The 15,623-nt window shown below is 51.0% G+C and overlaps 5 protein-coding genes across 5 annotated transcripts; 4 read left to right on the forward strand and 1 right to left on the reverse strand.

Annotated features, from left to right (window-relative positions):
- Positions 1-1,158: 1,158 nt before the first annotated feature.
- On the forward strand, positions 1,159-3,084 carry PpBr36_09733 (uncharacterized protein; the record flags this gene model as incomplete). The annotated part of the gene is made up of 5 exons (XM_029896852.1): positions 1,159-1,184; positions 1,628-1,939; positions 2,048-2,337; positions 2,414-2,830; positions 2,900-3,084. 5 exons carry the CDS (start codon positions 1,159-1,161, stop codon positions 3,082-3,084), a joined length of 1,230 nt encoding a protein of 409 aa, XP_029745137.1.
- Positions 3,085-3,746: 662 nt separating this feature from the next.
- PpBr36_09734 (uncharacterized protein) lies at positions 3,747-5,377 on the forward strand (the record flags this gene model as incomplete). Its single annotated transcript, XM_029896853.1, has 2 exons — positions 3,747-3,970; positions 4,078-5,377. The coding sequence occupies 2 exons, from the start codon at positions 3,747-3,749 to the stop codon at positions 5,375-5,377; spliced, it is 1,524 nt and encodes a 507-aa protein (XP_029745016.1).
- A 1,043-nt stretch (positions 5,378-6,420) lies between these two features.
- PpBr36_09735 (uncharacterized protein) lies at positions 6,421-8,855 on the forward strand (the record flags this gene model as incomplete). Its single annotated transcript, XM_029896854.1, has 5 exons — positions 6,421-6,809; positions 6,881-7,313; positions 7,386-8,114; positions 8,192-8,368; positions 8,454-8,855. 5 exons carry the CDS (start codon positions 6,421-6,423, stop codon positions 8,853-8,855), a joined length of 2,130 nt encoding a protein of 709 aa, XP_029745015.1.
- Positions 8,856-9,170: 315 nt separating this feature from the next.
- Positions 9,171-10,178, reverse strand: PpBr36_09736 (uncharacterized protein; the record flags this gene model as incomplete). Its single annotated transcript, XM_029896855.1, has 1 exon — positions 9,171-10,178. One exon carries the CDS (start codon positions 10,176-10,178, stop codon positions 9,171-9,173), a length of 1,008 nt encoding a protein of 335 aa, XP_029745142.1.
- A 2,214-nt stretch (positions 10,179-12,392) lies between these two features.
- Positions 12,393-13,900, forward strand: PpBr36_09737 (uncharacterized protein; the record flags this gene model as incomplete). The annotated part of the gene is made up of 7 exons (XM_029896856.1): positions 12,393-12,557; positions 12,645-12,681; positions 12,753-12,824; positions 12,906-12,934; positions 13,023-13,321; positions 13,400-13,474; positions 13,549-13,900. The coding sequence occupies 7 exons, from the start codon at positions 12,393-12,395 to the stop codon at positions 13,898-13,900; spliced, it is 1,029 nt and encodes a 342-aa protein (XP_029745141.1).
- Positions 13,901-15,623: the final 1,723 nt, after the last annotated feature.

The following is a 15,623-nucleotide window of genomic DNA, read 5'->3' on the forward strand; positions in this document are numbered from 1 at the left end:
TAGAATTTCTCTCGTTCACCGTACGGCTTGTGTTATGTAATGGCAAAGTAGTTCGTTCCATGGGAGCCTAGGAGTAAATAGAACTAACTGATTGGACATTGGACCAACCCATCGAAATCTTTTCTGTAATGAAAATCCCCCTTCTTGTTGTCTCCAGCTTCGAATCGTAGAAAAAAAAAAAAAACATTATATAAAACTAAATTCATTTGCTTGCCCTGACTTGCCTGAACATGCCTCGTGCAACACAGAATTGCACATCCTAGGGTCTCCGCTCAGGAAAAAGGGGATTAGGAGATAGCCAGGGACAATCGACGATTTCCCCGTTGCAGACCAGACCAAGAAAGGCTAGGCCTGTACGAGCCTGCCAGAAAAATCTGCCACCTGCAGACTAACAAAACAAATCAACGCCACAGCAGCAACACAGACTTGTGTTTTGACGTAAACCACCTGTCAATTAAGCTCGCCGGCGATGTCAAATTCTCATAGTAACTTGACACTAATATCCTCTAAAATGCAAATTGCGGGACAGCCCGACGCCGGCCCCAGAGACACGCAAATTTCACAAGCTTTCGAAAATCGGAATTCGTGTTCGTTCATGGGGCGCCGCGGCTCAGGCTCCCCATACAAGGCGGGTGGAAGGCATTGGATCTGAAGCATCAGGTTACCCGGACCTTGGCGAGGAGGGTTGTCGTGGCGACAAGGTAGTAGAAGAAGCAATTGACTCGCCCCACTCATACACAGCTGGCTGAGCTCGAGCCAAGTAACCCGCAACGCGAGTCTTCTCGCCCCGTCCTCCGAGGGCCAAAAAAGAGCTCGTACGAGTTCTTGGTGGCCTTGAGAGGTGTGTCAGTCTTTGCGTCGGCCGTCGAAGACTTCAATTGGGTTCATCGGCTTGTAAATTGGCTGCATAGGTCTTGCCAATGGCTTAAACTTACGGCTACACAGATCTTCAGTGTCGAAACAGAGTAGCTGAGGGTTGGTGGGTTGGAGATGGCGGGTACTGGGCTGCAGAGCTGCCGGTGCGGGCCAATTGGAGCATCGTTTCCGTGTAATTGGCGCCCCAACCTCGTTTCGATGAGGGTCTTACCTGGATAATCGACGCGAGCTGGATACCGACCGCCTCCGGTTGCCTGGTGGCTACCTGGCACTTGGCACAGAATGCACCTTGGGTGGTCAAGCGCTAGGTCCTTTAGTAGTTGGGCACTTAGGAGCCTGGCGGTGACGGGAGGAAGCAGGGTTGGATGTGATGGATGAATTGGCAGATCCAATTAAAGGACATCAACAACTCCACTTGAGTAAACAAAAACCCCTGCTCTCTCATCTGCCACGCAAACAACTGGCGTGCACAAATAGCAAGCCCGCAGCTCAGACCGCCCCCTGAATTTTTTCTCTTCCTTCGACATCTCCATCTGCTCCAAAACCAAACTTCATCTCCTCTTCCCCCTTTCAAAGAAGATCAAGTTGTAGAAGAAGACGCATACATAAGCGTTTCTTCTCCCCTTCTGTTACCCCGACTTCTTTTCAGAAAAGAAGCCAGAGTAATCTTCTTGTCTTCCTTTCTGTGGAAAGGTTGAGAGGAAGGCGACTCTCGCGTCTGAAAAGTCGTCACCCTGGATTTTGAAGCCAGAGTCCCGGTTCCTTTCAGCATCTTCCCGAGTTCATACCGGGAGGCCGACCAAGAGAAGCCGGCTGCGGCTACCACCACCACCCAGCACACCCACGAGGAAGTAGAGATCAAGATCCCCCAGAAGCCCGGACAGGAAGGTCATTACTCTTCGTCAAATATTACCGTGAACGCTGCCGATCGTCCCGTTCGTCACGAAGAGCATCGTCACGAAGAGCAGATCCGTATCAGCCGTGAAGAGGATTACCGCCGTCCCGGTTACCGTCACGAGGAGCACCGCCACGAGGAGCGCATCTACGCATACCCTCAGCACAGGTACGTTGTTTCACAAAGATAAACAACCCTATCCGGAGCATTGCTTTTGCTCATGCACGTTGGCCTTGGCAACCACTAATCTAACTCCAATCCGCCCTATTTATTCAGACCCTCCACTGCTACCTTCCAGGACACCCGCGTCGAGATCGACCGCACCCACCGCCCTAACATCTCTGCCATTGACAACATCGAGCGCGAGTACCGTGCCCGTTGCCAGCCCCAGTACAAAGAGGAGACCCGTACCAGGATCACCGTCGACGAAGCCCAGCACAACCACCACCACCACCACCACCATCACGAGCCTAAGCGTCCGGTTTTCCGCCAGGACGTTCACATCGAAGAGACCGTAGAGATCCCCCGTACCCGTAAATCCGCCAAGATGGGTTACTACGACGACGGTGAGTCTATTTCTAATCCTTTTTCCTTTTTGTCCAACCGCTCCTCCCTAACACCATTCCTTCACTTCTCCCCTAGACCACCACGACCATCACCACCACCACCACCACTCTTTCCGCGAAAAGTTCCACAAGATGGCTGACCGTATTGCACACCCAGACCGTGAGAGCATCGAGATCTCGGAGAGCCGAGTCTCGCGCGGCAGCTCCCGTGGCCCCCGCGGCGGCGACTACGCGCCCAACACCGTCTCTATCCCCTGCCACCACATCCGCCTGGGCGACATCCTCCTGCTCCAGGGCAGGCCTTGCCAGGTCATCCGCATCTCGACCTCGGCTGCCACTGGCCAGCACCGCTACCTTGGTGTTGACCTCTTCACCAAGGAGCTCCGCGAGGAGTCGTCCTCCATCTCGACCCCCTCGCCCAGCGTGGTCGTTCAGACTATGAGCGGTCCCGTGTTCAAGCAGTACCGTGTTCTTGACATGCAGGCCGGCCACAGTAAGTTTCAATCCGCCACTTGGCTCAATCCCCCGACACAGCCGCAACCTCTAACCAATTAATTTTTAGTCGTCGCCATGACCGAGACCGGCGATGTCAAGCAGAACCTGCCCGTCAGCGAGCAGTCCAACCTCTACGAGCGCCTTCAGCGCGCCTTTGAGACTGGCCGTGGCAGTGTCCGCGCTCTTGTCGTTAGCGACAACGGCCGCGAGCTTGTCTGCGACATGGCTGTCCTCCACGGCAGCAGGCTGTAGATGCACTCTCTAGCTCTCTACCTAGATAGATGTCTTTTTACTGGCTTAATATTTGTAGGATGTCGGGACGCTTCTTTTCTGGATACTCTACGCCTTGAATTGGACCAAAGTTTATCTAGTGATCAAGTTGATAGGTAGCGTTGTGTTAATAAACGGTTGATGATAAACGAAATGCCTGCTTTGCTCCTTGATGCTCATGATGACTAACATACTAGCATGGTTGTAGAGAACACACCTCTAGACTAGACCATAGACATGCAGAAGGTGATATAGGCCAATATACTCAATTGTCTGGTCCCTAAGACCACGGGATCCCTCTTTCCACCTCAGCTGATTGACAGCGCGATAGGCCGATGGTTTCCCCACACTAAATTGACTTGGAATGGGAGGTTCACGTGTGTTAGTCGATGCGGGGAAGCTCCTTCCTTTGCGCACCTTGATAAGCTCCGAAACACTGCCACTTCCACCAATCCAGGATAGTTCAGACCAGACGTTGTCTCGACTGGCTTCCTCGCTCCCTTAGATTCCCCAACAATAACATTCTCCCACAATTGTGCTCGCTGTTGTTTTTGTCTGTCTTTCCCTGCCTCTCCATCATCATACTATCTAAGGATCATAGTAGCCCAGAGCTCTCCTTATAGCTGTACTGAACTCTGACCATTATGGGTGCTGAACAATCAAAGCTACCTGTTGAGCAGCAACGGGAAAAGGCACTAGCTCGCCGACCTCGTAACGACCACGACCTGCTCAACCCTGATGATGATTACGTACATGTCGACGAGAAGCAAACAGACGTTGGCCCCCAACTCGCCCGAGATGCAGAGGATCTGCCTATTTCCCAGATGGCGAATTGGCAAAGCTCCATTCTCGCAGATCCGAAGAATAGGTACGTGCCAGCAGCAGGCCTTGGCAGCCCCATCGTAAATCCAAATATACCAAGTCCCTATCTTGAGTAGCTCGATTAGCTGACGAATATGCATGCCTGCGCTTTAGGCTCGCCCTTACTGCACTCTCTGCATACCAGCCTAAGGAGCTACTACTGAACCGCCGACTTACAAGCGATGACCTCCACGTCTTCAACCTCAGGGTCCCGTTTGAGGGCGGCCCTATAACGAACCAGAGGAGCTCCGGAAGATGCTGGCTCTTTGCATCCACAAATGTCTTCCGCGTGGCCATCATGCAAAAGTACAAGCTTGACGCTTTTGAGCTGTCACAGAACTATCTCTTCTTCTGGGACAAGCTGGAGAAGAGCAACTACTTCCTTGAACAGGTGTTGGACACGGCAGACATGGATCTAGACTCTCGTCTAGTACAAACTCTGGTCCAAGCCCCCCTTAGCGATGGAGGACAGTGGGATATGGTCGTAAACCTGGTCAACAAGTACGGGCTGGTACCTCAGGTTCTTTACCCGGACAGCTTCAACGCAACCTCATCCTCAACGATCAATAGCATTGTGTTTAGCAAGCTGCGCGAGGATGCCTTGATCCTCCGCAAGATGATGCGATCTCCCAAGACGACCGCTGAGCAGCTCTCGCACACCAAGGTCAAGATGGTCAAGGACATTTACACGATTCTGACGCTCACGCTCGGCCCTCCACCCTCGGCTACGGACAAGTTCACGTGGACCTTTGCAGACAAGAACGGCAAGGCCCGCGAGGTTCAGACCACGCCGCTTGAGTTCGCCAAGGATATCTATAGTGCCGAGTTCCGCGTGACGCACTCGACCATCACGAACATGGTGTCGCTGGTGAACGACCCTCGCAACGACTACATGAGCTTGTTGACCGTCGACCGGCTCGGGAATGTCGTGGGAGGTCGCGGTATTACTTACATAAATGTAGCCATGGACAAGCTCAAGTCGGCATGCGTGGCCATGCTGAAGGCCGGTCAGCCAGTCTTTTTCGGCTGCGACGTTGGCAAGTTCAGCAACACGGCCCTCGGAGTAATGGATCTTGATCTCATCGATTATGAGATTGGTTTCAACGTCGGGGTACTTGGAATGTCCAAAGCCGACAGGTTGCGGACGGGAGAGAGCGCCATGACCCACGCAATGGTTCTCACGGCAGTACACATCGACGAAAAGACTGGCAAGACCGTGCGGTGGCGTGTCCAGAACAGCTGGGGCGAGGCCGCTGGCGAAAAGGGCTGGTTTGTTATGAAGGATTCGTGGATGGATGAGTTTGTGTACCAGGCAGTCGTTGATATTCAAGTCCTCTCGAAGGAGGTCAAGGATGTGCTCAAGCAGAAGCCAGTTGAGCTTCCGCTGTGGGATCCTATGGGAGCACTAGCTTGATATCCCAGCGGCATCTGACTCTCTAGACTTTCTTCAGTGCCGTTTTTTCTTATTTTGGATCCGTCGTACTAGAGGGCGACTTACCGACGTGATTTTTATTGGCTTTGATATGGGTGTGGGTCATTATGATTTTGGCTTTTGGATACTTTATTTTTCGGAGTTTCCCATGAAACTAACATTGGCACGCATTGTGTGTTTTATGGGTGATTCTCGTAGATGTTACCATGTACAAACCCTTGCTACCGTACCTATGTTCCCTTATATCATGGATTTAAATCCTGATTTCTTCAATATTCTCCAAGCCTATGTGTTCTTTTCCGATGTCTGCACAAAAAGCTTGAGCATGGTCTGATTACACGCAGGACAGATAGCTAAATGATGCCTTCGCTTGTATGTATAGCAAGACTGAGATGTTGAGTACACCGACGTACCCTACGAATGGCTGGGAATCAGAGATAGCGGCTCATGTAACGTTTTGGATGCCGAAACTGGAAGAACTTAGATTGATAAAACGGAGCGAAGGACTGATTAGAGTGTCCATTTCCAGAAACAGCAGTTGCCACACACACACACACACACATGCATCGTGCCTTCTTTATTAGGTCAACTCGTTCTGTAAGCCCCTCAAATCTTTGATGTCATCAAATTGAATATTTACCTGCCGAAACCAACCTCCTGTCTGAAGATGGTTCCCCCGCTTGATTAGTTTTGTGTCATCACTGTCTCCTCAGTCCTCGCCCTGCCGTGTACGCCACGAGGTTCGACTTGCCTCATCCTTCGAGTACTTCCTTTATTCATTCTTTCGCCCTCACTGACCCCGAATGAAACATAACAGTGCGTGGTAAGTCCTGCCCTTTTATTCTCTTGACTTCTACGCTCTCAGCTACCACTCAACTACCACCTCATTGTCACTCCTCCCCTGCCACTTTTCATAGCCCTAGGTTGTCCTGGAGTGCTTACCCAAGGCTATATGCGCATGGCTTGGCTTTCCTGACATCGATTTCTACCCAGATATAGGGCAACAGTCTTAATGATCACACAAGATGGCGTCAGCAGGCATGCGCAACATGGCAAGCATGCTTAGCTTCGTCACCCACGCGCCACCGGACATAACAAAAGTGCCTCACATTGTGGGACTGTCGACAACTCCACTGCAATTCGCTGGTCCTGAGAAGATGGGATTCTTTTTCACGGAATTCCTGAAGTGGAAGATGGTGTTCCATGGCCTGGGAAGTCCTGACCACCAGGCGTGGTACTCTCTTTTTGAGCCGCAAGAAGCCATGGTGATGCACAACTGCACCTACGGCATGGATAGCGTTAGCATTGACAAGCGTGAAAGCATTCTCTCTCGAATCCGAGTCTCGTCCAATACCGCATTTCTAGTCAAGGCCTTTGTCGAGGAGCTTGATAAGCAGGCCGAGTCTGCCGCAGCGTGAGTCTTCCATATTGTCATTGTCTGCTAGGTTAGCCCTTGCTTACAAAATTGGAGTTGCACAATTGCAGTCATGATGGATGTCTGATTGTGGTAGTCTCTGGCGAGATGAGCCCTGAGCTCAACATCTGTCTCAACCTAGATGGATGTAGCAGCTATCTTAGAAAGAGCTCTTGGTTCGATCATTTGCCCAAGAAGTACGGAATTCCGATCACGGTTATGACACCCTCGTTTTTCTCGACAGGATGGACAATGAATCCTTTTCTGGGCCAAATCAAGCCGGAGCTCACCTCCCCCGAGGCAATGGAGATTATGCTTGCCCAGTCTTGCGGCGGCGCATTCACAGAGGCAATAATCAAAGCTCTTGTTAGCATGAGCCAATTCCAAGGCTCGGTCATCGAAGCAGCCAACGTAACCGGAAAAGACTTCTTTGTTCCATTTTACAATGCCATTCATGGTAGTCTCATGAATCGGACTCCAGAGGAAAGCGCTGCAACGGGTGAGGTGTCCTTCTCCACAAATGACCAGTGGCAGGCCTTTCTTGGCCGAAAGGGACCGTTTTCACTTGTTGGCTAGCAGCACAGGTGGGAAGATCTCAAAACACCGGCAAAGCCAACTCCAGCGGATAGCACTCCAACGAGCGGCTACATGTTTTTGAAGGGTGCCTTTGGAGGCTCGAAGGAGTCTCAGCTACGCCACATCCAGTTCCTTGCTCAACAAGAGCTTCGATCTTACCCTGGTGATTGGGATCAGCCTGGAAACAGAGAAGCCCGCAGCACACTACTGACACTGCTTCAGTCTCTTAACCCACAGGAAGATCGAGTTCGTGAAACGTTTACTCTAATCGAGTGGCGTTGTTCCATGAACTTCGTGGCCGACGCAGCTTTGCTTTATCTTAACATACCGCAACCTCAGGAAGAAAGCTGTCGCAATTGGAACTGGGAGGTGCAGCAGTATGACGATACAACCACTAAGAACTATGGACGACTCCGTTCCGAGCTTTTCGGTCAGCTCACGGAATTTTGGCCCAAAAATCCCCTTCCAGTGGGAATCCAACGTAATAGTTTTCGCGATAATCTGTACTGGCGACCTTTGCAGTACCTCTCCGCTGCCATTTGCAAAAACGTTTTTGACCCGAGCGACTTCAACAAGGCAGTAGCCGCTGGGTTTGAAGCCATGGAAAAGTTGAAGGCCTTTGTCACGAGAATGGCGCAACTTCAACTTCTCATGATTCGCAACGAGAACAGTATGGTCATGAACCTTGGTCAAGCTTGGGCAAATTGTGCTTTAGGCCAGGACGTTCGCGTAAGATTATTTGAGAATACATACTTTATACCTCCTTGGAGTTGCTTTGGCTAACCTATTGCGCTGTTCATGGATAGACTTCAACCGGAACCGTCCCCGCCTTGCCCATTTCTATCGCACAGGCTACAATGGATGGCGCCGTCTTGGATATTTCTATGGTGACAGAGAGAAAGACAACAGTTCCATCAGGACCTGTTTTAGCGGCCGCCCAGAAGCCGGCTGTTGTGACGGAAGCAGCAGCAGCAAACTCATTCGTTAGTTATTCAACATGCCCAAAAGTCTAATGCGCAACAGTTGACGCCAAATGGAGTCGAGCTAATATATTTTAACGGCTTGTAGCAGCAGCAGCAGACGAACGATGCTGCAGATATTAGCGTGAGGCTGCAGGCCAATCCCCGGCTTCTGGAGAAAGTGAGGCAACTTCTTGCTAGTCAAGATGAAGCGAGTGACGGTAAGGTAGCAGTACCTGTAGGCTGTGCTGCGAACTCAACTATTAGTATTGGAGCCTCACCAGGCGCCAAGGCCGCGTTGCCCCCTTGGCCGGTTTCGCCGGAACTCGTCCTGGGAAGCGTCCCACCCCTCCAACATGACAAGGCTACATCTCCACAGATGAGAGCAGTGTTTGAGAGGAAAAGGATGCTTGAGCAGATGGATGAGAGGGCTCAGGAGGAGGATTCAAAGCTTAAAGAGGCAAGAAAGGCCCAGATGGGTGCCAAGTGGTCGGCCAAGAACTGTTGGTGATGACTGCTCAGTGTAGTCATCAAGATTTCCCCCCAAACATTGAAGGATTCAGGTAAAAAGGCTGCTGTGACGAGAAAAGAGCCTATTAATTTCAGGTAAAGACTCTTATGGATGGTGCGGTACACTTTTATTCAAATCATGGACATTCAGGGAGGAATAGTTACTTTTAAGGTCTTTTATGACATCGTTCAATGCATTGTTTTATTCACTTACTTTAGATCATTGTTGCACTCGAAATACTAACCTTGAAATAGGGATGCCATCAGCGATGTACTTACTTTGAGAAGGCTTTGGAAGGCAGCTCAAGGCGAGAGCCTAGATCCATTGCTTGGTACCGATAGCACTGGTGCTGATACGTCGGTCGCTACAGGGAGCGCACTCGAAGCCCTCTCCATCACAAAAACAAAGTGGCTGCACGGCACTGGCGGCAATCTGCTTAGCGGCCTGGATCCTAAGAATATTGGGATCACGATCAGGAAAGCGTTTGATCCGGTCACGCATCTGCAGATGCAGGCTTTCGTCGTCACACTCGTGACAGACGCCATCCTCAGCGACGATGGCGCAGTGATTCCAGCAAAAATCGACGCTGGTAGACTCTGGCTGCTGCAATGTCTTGGTCTCGAAACCCGGGGTGCTGGTGATGGACCGTGAGGGAGGGCTATAAGTCAAGGGCTTGAGCGTCTCAAAGTTCTGACAGCTTGCATGCTGAGGCTGAGTCGCCAGGTCCGCCGCATTGCAGTTGCTTGCCAATCGCGCCGTCATCGACCCGGCCGAACAGGGTGTGAGCGGCAGAGGCTTGTCAAGGCCGGGACAGCAGGACCTGCTGTGGCCAGCCCGCCTCTTCGCAGCCCATTTGAGCATCTCGCTGCGATACCTTGTCGCTTGAATCCTCGCCTGCGCCACGGTGCAGGCGCCAGAACTGGCATTCGCGAGCGCTACAGCCATGCTTTCAACCTCGGCGGCTGGCGCGGCAGGGTCTCTTGCGGTGGCGCGCGGAGAGGATCCCACGAGGGCGGTTCCAGGGACCCTGCTCGGCCTGTCGAGCGGCTCCAGCATGCCTTGCGCGGTCTTGAAGGTCCAGTAGTTGCGGATCAGAGCCTCGTTGTCGAGGTCTGTCGGCGCGTAGAATGCGGTGCAGCCGGCGCACCAGCCGAAGCGGACCTCGGCACGGCTCGCAGGCGTGCAGACGGCGGTCTTGTCATTGGCGCTGGCGCTGCTCCTCGGGCAAAAAGACATCCACTGGGATATGGGGGAGGTGTGGGCACACACCATGTAGATGGTCTTGATGACGATGCAGCCCTCGCGGCAGACGGTGTTGCACATGGTTTGGGGGATTTTGGGGGTTGGGGTTTAGGGAATGGGGGTGTTGGTGTGCCGAGAGGGGCTTCTCCTTTGTGATTTTGTATATAAAGTCAAGGGAAAAAACAAGCCAGAAGGAAGATGTGTGGTAAAGAAACTGCAGCTCTGCTCGTTTCTTCTACTTACTCTCTTTGGATATTATCTTGTTTTCCCTTGACTTGGAGGAGGAGCTCTGCCGGCCCACTCGGTTTCTGTTGCTGAGTATGTCAGGAACACTGCATTGCATGGATGAGCACTCTGGTGTGGCGGCATGGTTGATTTTATACCATGGGTGAGCTGCAGCCATTATTCTCATAGACGTCATTGGTGAATTGAGAGCACTGCAAAGGTTGAATGGGGACAATCGGCATTGTTCTGCGGCTTTTCTGTTTTTTTTTTCTTTGGGAAAACAAAGCATGCAGCTCTCTAGAGAGCATTGTTTGGTTTCTCGGGGGCTGGTCTTTGTTTTCTTTGCACTTGGGCCGTGTTCGGTAATGTGGCGCCCGAGGCGAGGCACACTGAAGAAAATCACGCTTTATGGCCTTGCACTTCATTCGCAATCAGGATCGAGACCAGTGGGAAAATTTTCGAGTCAAGTACAGTCTCCTGGCCAAGAGGCTGGTGTTGGGTTCGTATGTCATTAAGACCAAGTCCCGGGGTGCACTGTTGCCATTGACGTTTGTTTCAATATTCAATACTCGGCTGCCGGAGACAGTGAAAACAATGCAGATTGGGATCTAGTCTATGGAATAAAATGGCTGAAGCTATAAGTTTTTCCTTCTTGAAGATAACGCGCAAATTTAAGGTAATCATAAACGAATCCACAACGTTCGCCCTGTGCTTCATCTTGAAGCCTCTTGAAAGAGCATTTTCGACGTTACATCTGATGGTAGAGGAACGGAGTTCTCAAAAGGAGGGACGGGTATGCTCGCTGTCATAGGTAATTAAAGAAGCGGCCTTGTCCCGAATAGGCAAAGTTTATGCGGACAACGGTCCCCCCCGATCCCTTCGGCGGGAACTACTCGCCAGGAGATCCTCGGCTCCGCAGCCATTTTTACATTGACAATGTGCCCCGGGAGGGCCAGCGGGAGTTGACCCGTTTTGAAGGACACAGGCGTTAAACTGTTTGGGAGGAGGGAAGGCACATCTTTCACCGATAGGTTCATACTGCTTATTATGGATGAGCGAGGATATTCTTATATGGTCACTCAAGGTCTTGATACCATAATCTGGAGAATCTCATCCTTCGGCTTGAGACCGCCACTATTTGGGGGGGGGGGGGGAAACAGGGTGAAATCCATCACGGTGGATACATCATATATGTTGACAACAGGTATTTAGATGAATCCTTTCGGCATATAGTCCCGGAAGGATGGAAGCCCGGGCACATTACTGGGGGCAGTATAAGAGGTAAAGAAGGCAGTCATCAGTAATTAGTACGACCAAATGACCAAGAGGATTACTTGTACGTGTAGGGCATGAGTTGCGATTGGACAACTCAGGTAACACTCTATCTGTGCCCATCGCAGGAACTAGCGCAGCCGCCAACCTTTGGGGCTAAAAGATGTGTCAAACAAATTTCAGTTTGCCGACAGCGAGGATCCTCAACGCATTGTTTTATCGGTGCGTGTACCGGTAGAAAAGATCTAGCACTATGAAGCGTTTCGGAAGGGTAAAAACAAAAATACTCATGACACAGGCGCGCCGTGGTAAAGTAGGAGAAAAAAAAAGAAGTCTGGTTAGAATTCAGGATCGTCACACCATTGCTCTGAGACGACTCGAAGCGGCACGCCAGGCGCCTCGTAACTTTGGTGCTATTGAGCTCCCAAAACACACGCTAGGCCCTGCGCTGGATCAGCTTCATGTCTCTGCTATTCTGTCAAGGTTAGAGACCGGAGCGTTTTGCTCTACGGAATGTTGCGGTCCAATAGGATCTTTTGGTCGCCTGGCCGTCTGTGATGACGTTCCGGGGCAGTCATGTTTTGATGGATGCGGGCGCGAGCCCGTGATATGATGGACTCGACGTATGGATATCTAAAGCGCTCTTGGCCCTCCCAAGATTTTTTTTGATGTTTGCCCCGTCTCGTGTGCCTGTTTTGTTTCTTTGCGTTATTTCGAGTTGTAACCTGACAGGATTGCGCTTTTTGCTGTTCGCATGCCCGGCCTGGCTTTTCGCAACAAAGTCATGCCTGCTCAGCCATGACGGTTTCAACCGCACCTCAGAGCACCAGCACGGCGCTGGCATTTGTCATCTCCAATGTCGCCATTGCATTGTTGGCGATGGGGGTCGTCGGGCTTCGTTTCTTGGCACGGTTTCGGTTCTCTGGGCTGGGCTGCTGTGATATGCTTGTGTTTCTTGGCTCCGTAGGTGTTTCCTCCTCACTCTTGGAAGGTATTATAACAGGTCAGATCAGAGCTGGATCGATACTAATGCTTTTTCTTTTGTGGAAGCTCTGCGCATTGGTGCTGGTCAGCATGCAAATCTCGGGTACGTTGTGAACTTCTCTTGCATACCGAAGAGGAGACGTTCCCTGTACTAATAAAACACCCCAATGACAGCGTATTGCGTGGGAGAAGAGCACGCCGTCAAATCAAGACAGGCACATGCAATGGAGGAGCAACGGTCTGTGGGTAAGCGACAGACAAGCAGCTCTATGGTCTTGAAAAAAAAAGTTCCATCTGGAAAGGCTGACAGAACGACATTGTGCCCAGCTATGAGATATATAGCAAAACTGTTACTGGTGAGTGTGCCTGAAACTATCTAGCCCAGCTGTTAGCCAACTTGTTCCCCACCGGCTGCTGACCAAGGTAAAAATCCTCAAAACGCAGCATACCTTTGTTTTCAACATCTTTTACATAATTGGTCTGGGTGCCACCAGGGTGAGCGTGCTTCTGTTTCTTCTTGGTACCGTTTCATCGCGGCCGCTGAAGCTCGCTTGCCATGTGGCAATCACCATGACGGCCGTCTGGACGGTCGCCTTTGGGATTGCCCACGTGTTTGTTTGTACCCCGATTGCTTCACAGTGGGACCCGGGCCTGGATGGGAAGTGTGCCAGCCGGATTGGCATTTACAATGCCCTGATATACACAAATATTGTACTCGACTTGGGTATCATGTTGCTACCATCGTATGTTGCCCTGCATTGCTGAGTTTTCACTGACGTGAAAGCTGGGATCTGCTCTGACACTTGTTTACTGGGGACCAGGTATGAGATCTGGCATCTCGACTTCAGCCGCACGGAGAAGGCTGGCCTTGCAGCAACATTTATTCTTGGATTCGGGTGAGTTTTCATTGCGTCATCAACGCGACATCCCCTCACACGCTCAAAATACTGACCAGGTCTCATGCATCTAGCGCCGTGGTCGCCAACTGCGCCAGGCTGACCAGCGAGGGCGTCGCCGACGTGTCTGGGGACTTTGTCGGCACCGTGGACGACAAGTTCTACTTCCTGGCAGCGCTCGAGGCGGTGCTTGGAGTCGCGGCGGTGAGCATCCCCGCGCTGCGACCGCTCTACTGCCAACACGGGGGCCAGGGCTCGTGGCTGCGTCTGTGTTGGTTGATCCGAGGCGGGTGCAGTGAAGGGAACAATGAGGGTGCAGGGGGGGCTGAGCTGGGCCGGGTACGCGGGCGGAACACGGATGGGGTCGAGAAGGGGATCACGGTCGAGACAGAATTTATCCTCTCGTCATACCGCACCTCAAATTGAACCTATTTATAATTTGATCGCAATGCTACTGAGGGTTCACGATGCTTTGCCCTGATGCAAATGCGTGACTTGGAAAAGGGGGAAGGGGTTTGGCGAGTCGAGGGAGAAGACTTGTTTCCATAGCGGGTTGGTTTACTTGGATGGTGGAAGGGGGAGGGGAAAAAAAAGAAAGCGGTATTGATTGTTCCGATCAGGGTCCTGTAGGAAAGGAGAAAACAACAACATTGTAATAATTTTATTGGTGTTACTGTCGATTTTCGGACCGGCGAATTGTTTGATGGTGCATCAAGAGGTGGAAAATAAAGCCATGCAATAGTTGGAGCATGAGTTAGGGGCTTTTGAGACATTGAGGAAATCGATTTGCATGCCAGCCCGATAAAATTTAGGTGATTTGAATAGGAGATCATCCCCACTGTATTCAAATCTGCGAGAGTATCCAGCCACCTCCAGCATGCTGCTGCCTGGTTAACGAATTGACAGCACAAAGCAGCCTGTTCGTCTGTCTGCCGGGGCAGTAAAATTGCGAGCACAGTGTGCCCTTTTTTCTGGAAAATCGAAAATCGACCCACCAAAAAGCACAAGGCTCGATCGCCATGGCTTGACGTGAGTTCTCCACATTTGCTTTCCCACGACGCTTGCATTGTTCCACTGGAAGTACAGTGGAATTTCATTTCATGCAACCAACTTCCCCTTTGCGTTCCTGACTACTCGCAGACGAGGACTTGCACCTAGGCAATTCTGCATCGGGGGCGACAGGCAGTCGAAAATCAGAGCAAGTGGCTAAAATACCCAGGCACATTAATTAGGTGTTGTGTTGTAACCTACAGACAGACGCTGTCTCTAGTCATCACGGCATAGAAATTGGTTTGTTTGGCGGCTGGAATTACGGTTGCCTCTCTCTACCTACCTACAAGTCAACACGGATGAAAACGCCTCTTTGTGTCATTCTACCCTAATATACATGCAATTCTAGTGTCGATCACAACAACAAAAAAACCAACCTCAGTGGCGCAACACAACCTGAGAAAAGTGACACAGAGTCTTTGCAAAGTCTGTCGACTGGCTAGACGATAATCGGCGTTTGATACTTGAAAATATTGATTCTTAACAACATCCAGCACTATATACAAGCAAGCTATCACTTTCACGTGCACATTGTTTCAAAAGGTCGACTTTCAATCGACAATCGACGCACAGGCCGTTGGCAGTCGGCGAGTTGTTGTTTTTGTCGGGAAGACTACTTGCTTTTCGGCAAACATGTTGTTCATGCTCAACTCAGGGGAAGACCAGCAAGACAGAGAGAGAGAAGCAGAGAAACGAGCGAGTGGGAGTTCAAAGTCAGACAAAACCAAAAGCACATGGTTCTTGGAGGGTTTTACAGAATCGCAAATCATCTATTTGTTTCCCCAGCACTCACGAGAAGGGACAGATCTCGTTAGATGCACCCATCGCAAATCAACAATGAGACCTGGTTGATTGCCCGAGACCATATCTGATATTTCAAGCATTATTGATGGAAACTAGCTCTACTAGACCGCCTCCCCCGCGATATCTACCCTGTTTGGTGAGAAACACGGCCAAATTTGTTATCAAGCCAAGCAAGGCTTTATTCAAACATTGAGATTGGCATTTCCCCTTGGCCCTTGACGACGCCGAGCTTTACGCCATCCGGTAAACATGTTGCTTCCTGACCTCCACCATATACGATGAGGTGGAATCATTG

The sequence above is a fragment of the Pyricularia pennisetigena genome (genome assembly GCF_004337985.1).
Source record: "Pyricularia pennisetigena strain Br36 chromosome 7 map unlocalized Pyricularia_pennisetigena_Br36_Scf_7, whole genome shotgun sequence".
Lineage (NCBI taxonomy): Eukaryota > Fungi > Ascomycota > Sordariomycetes > Magnaporthales > Pyriculariaceae > Pyricularia > Pyricularia pennisetigena.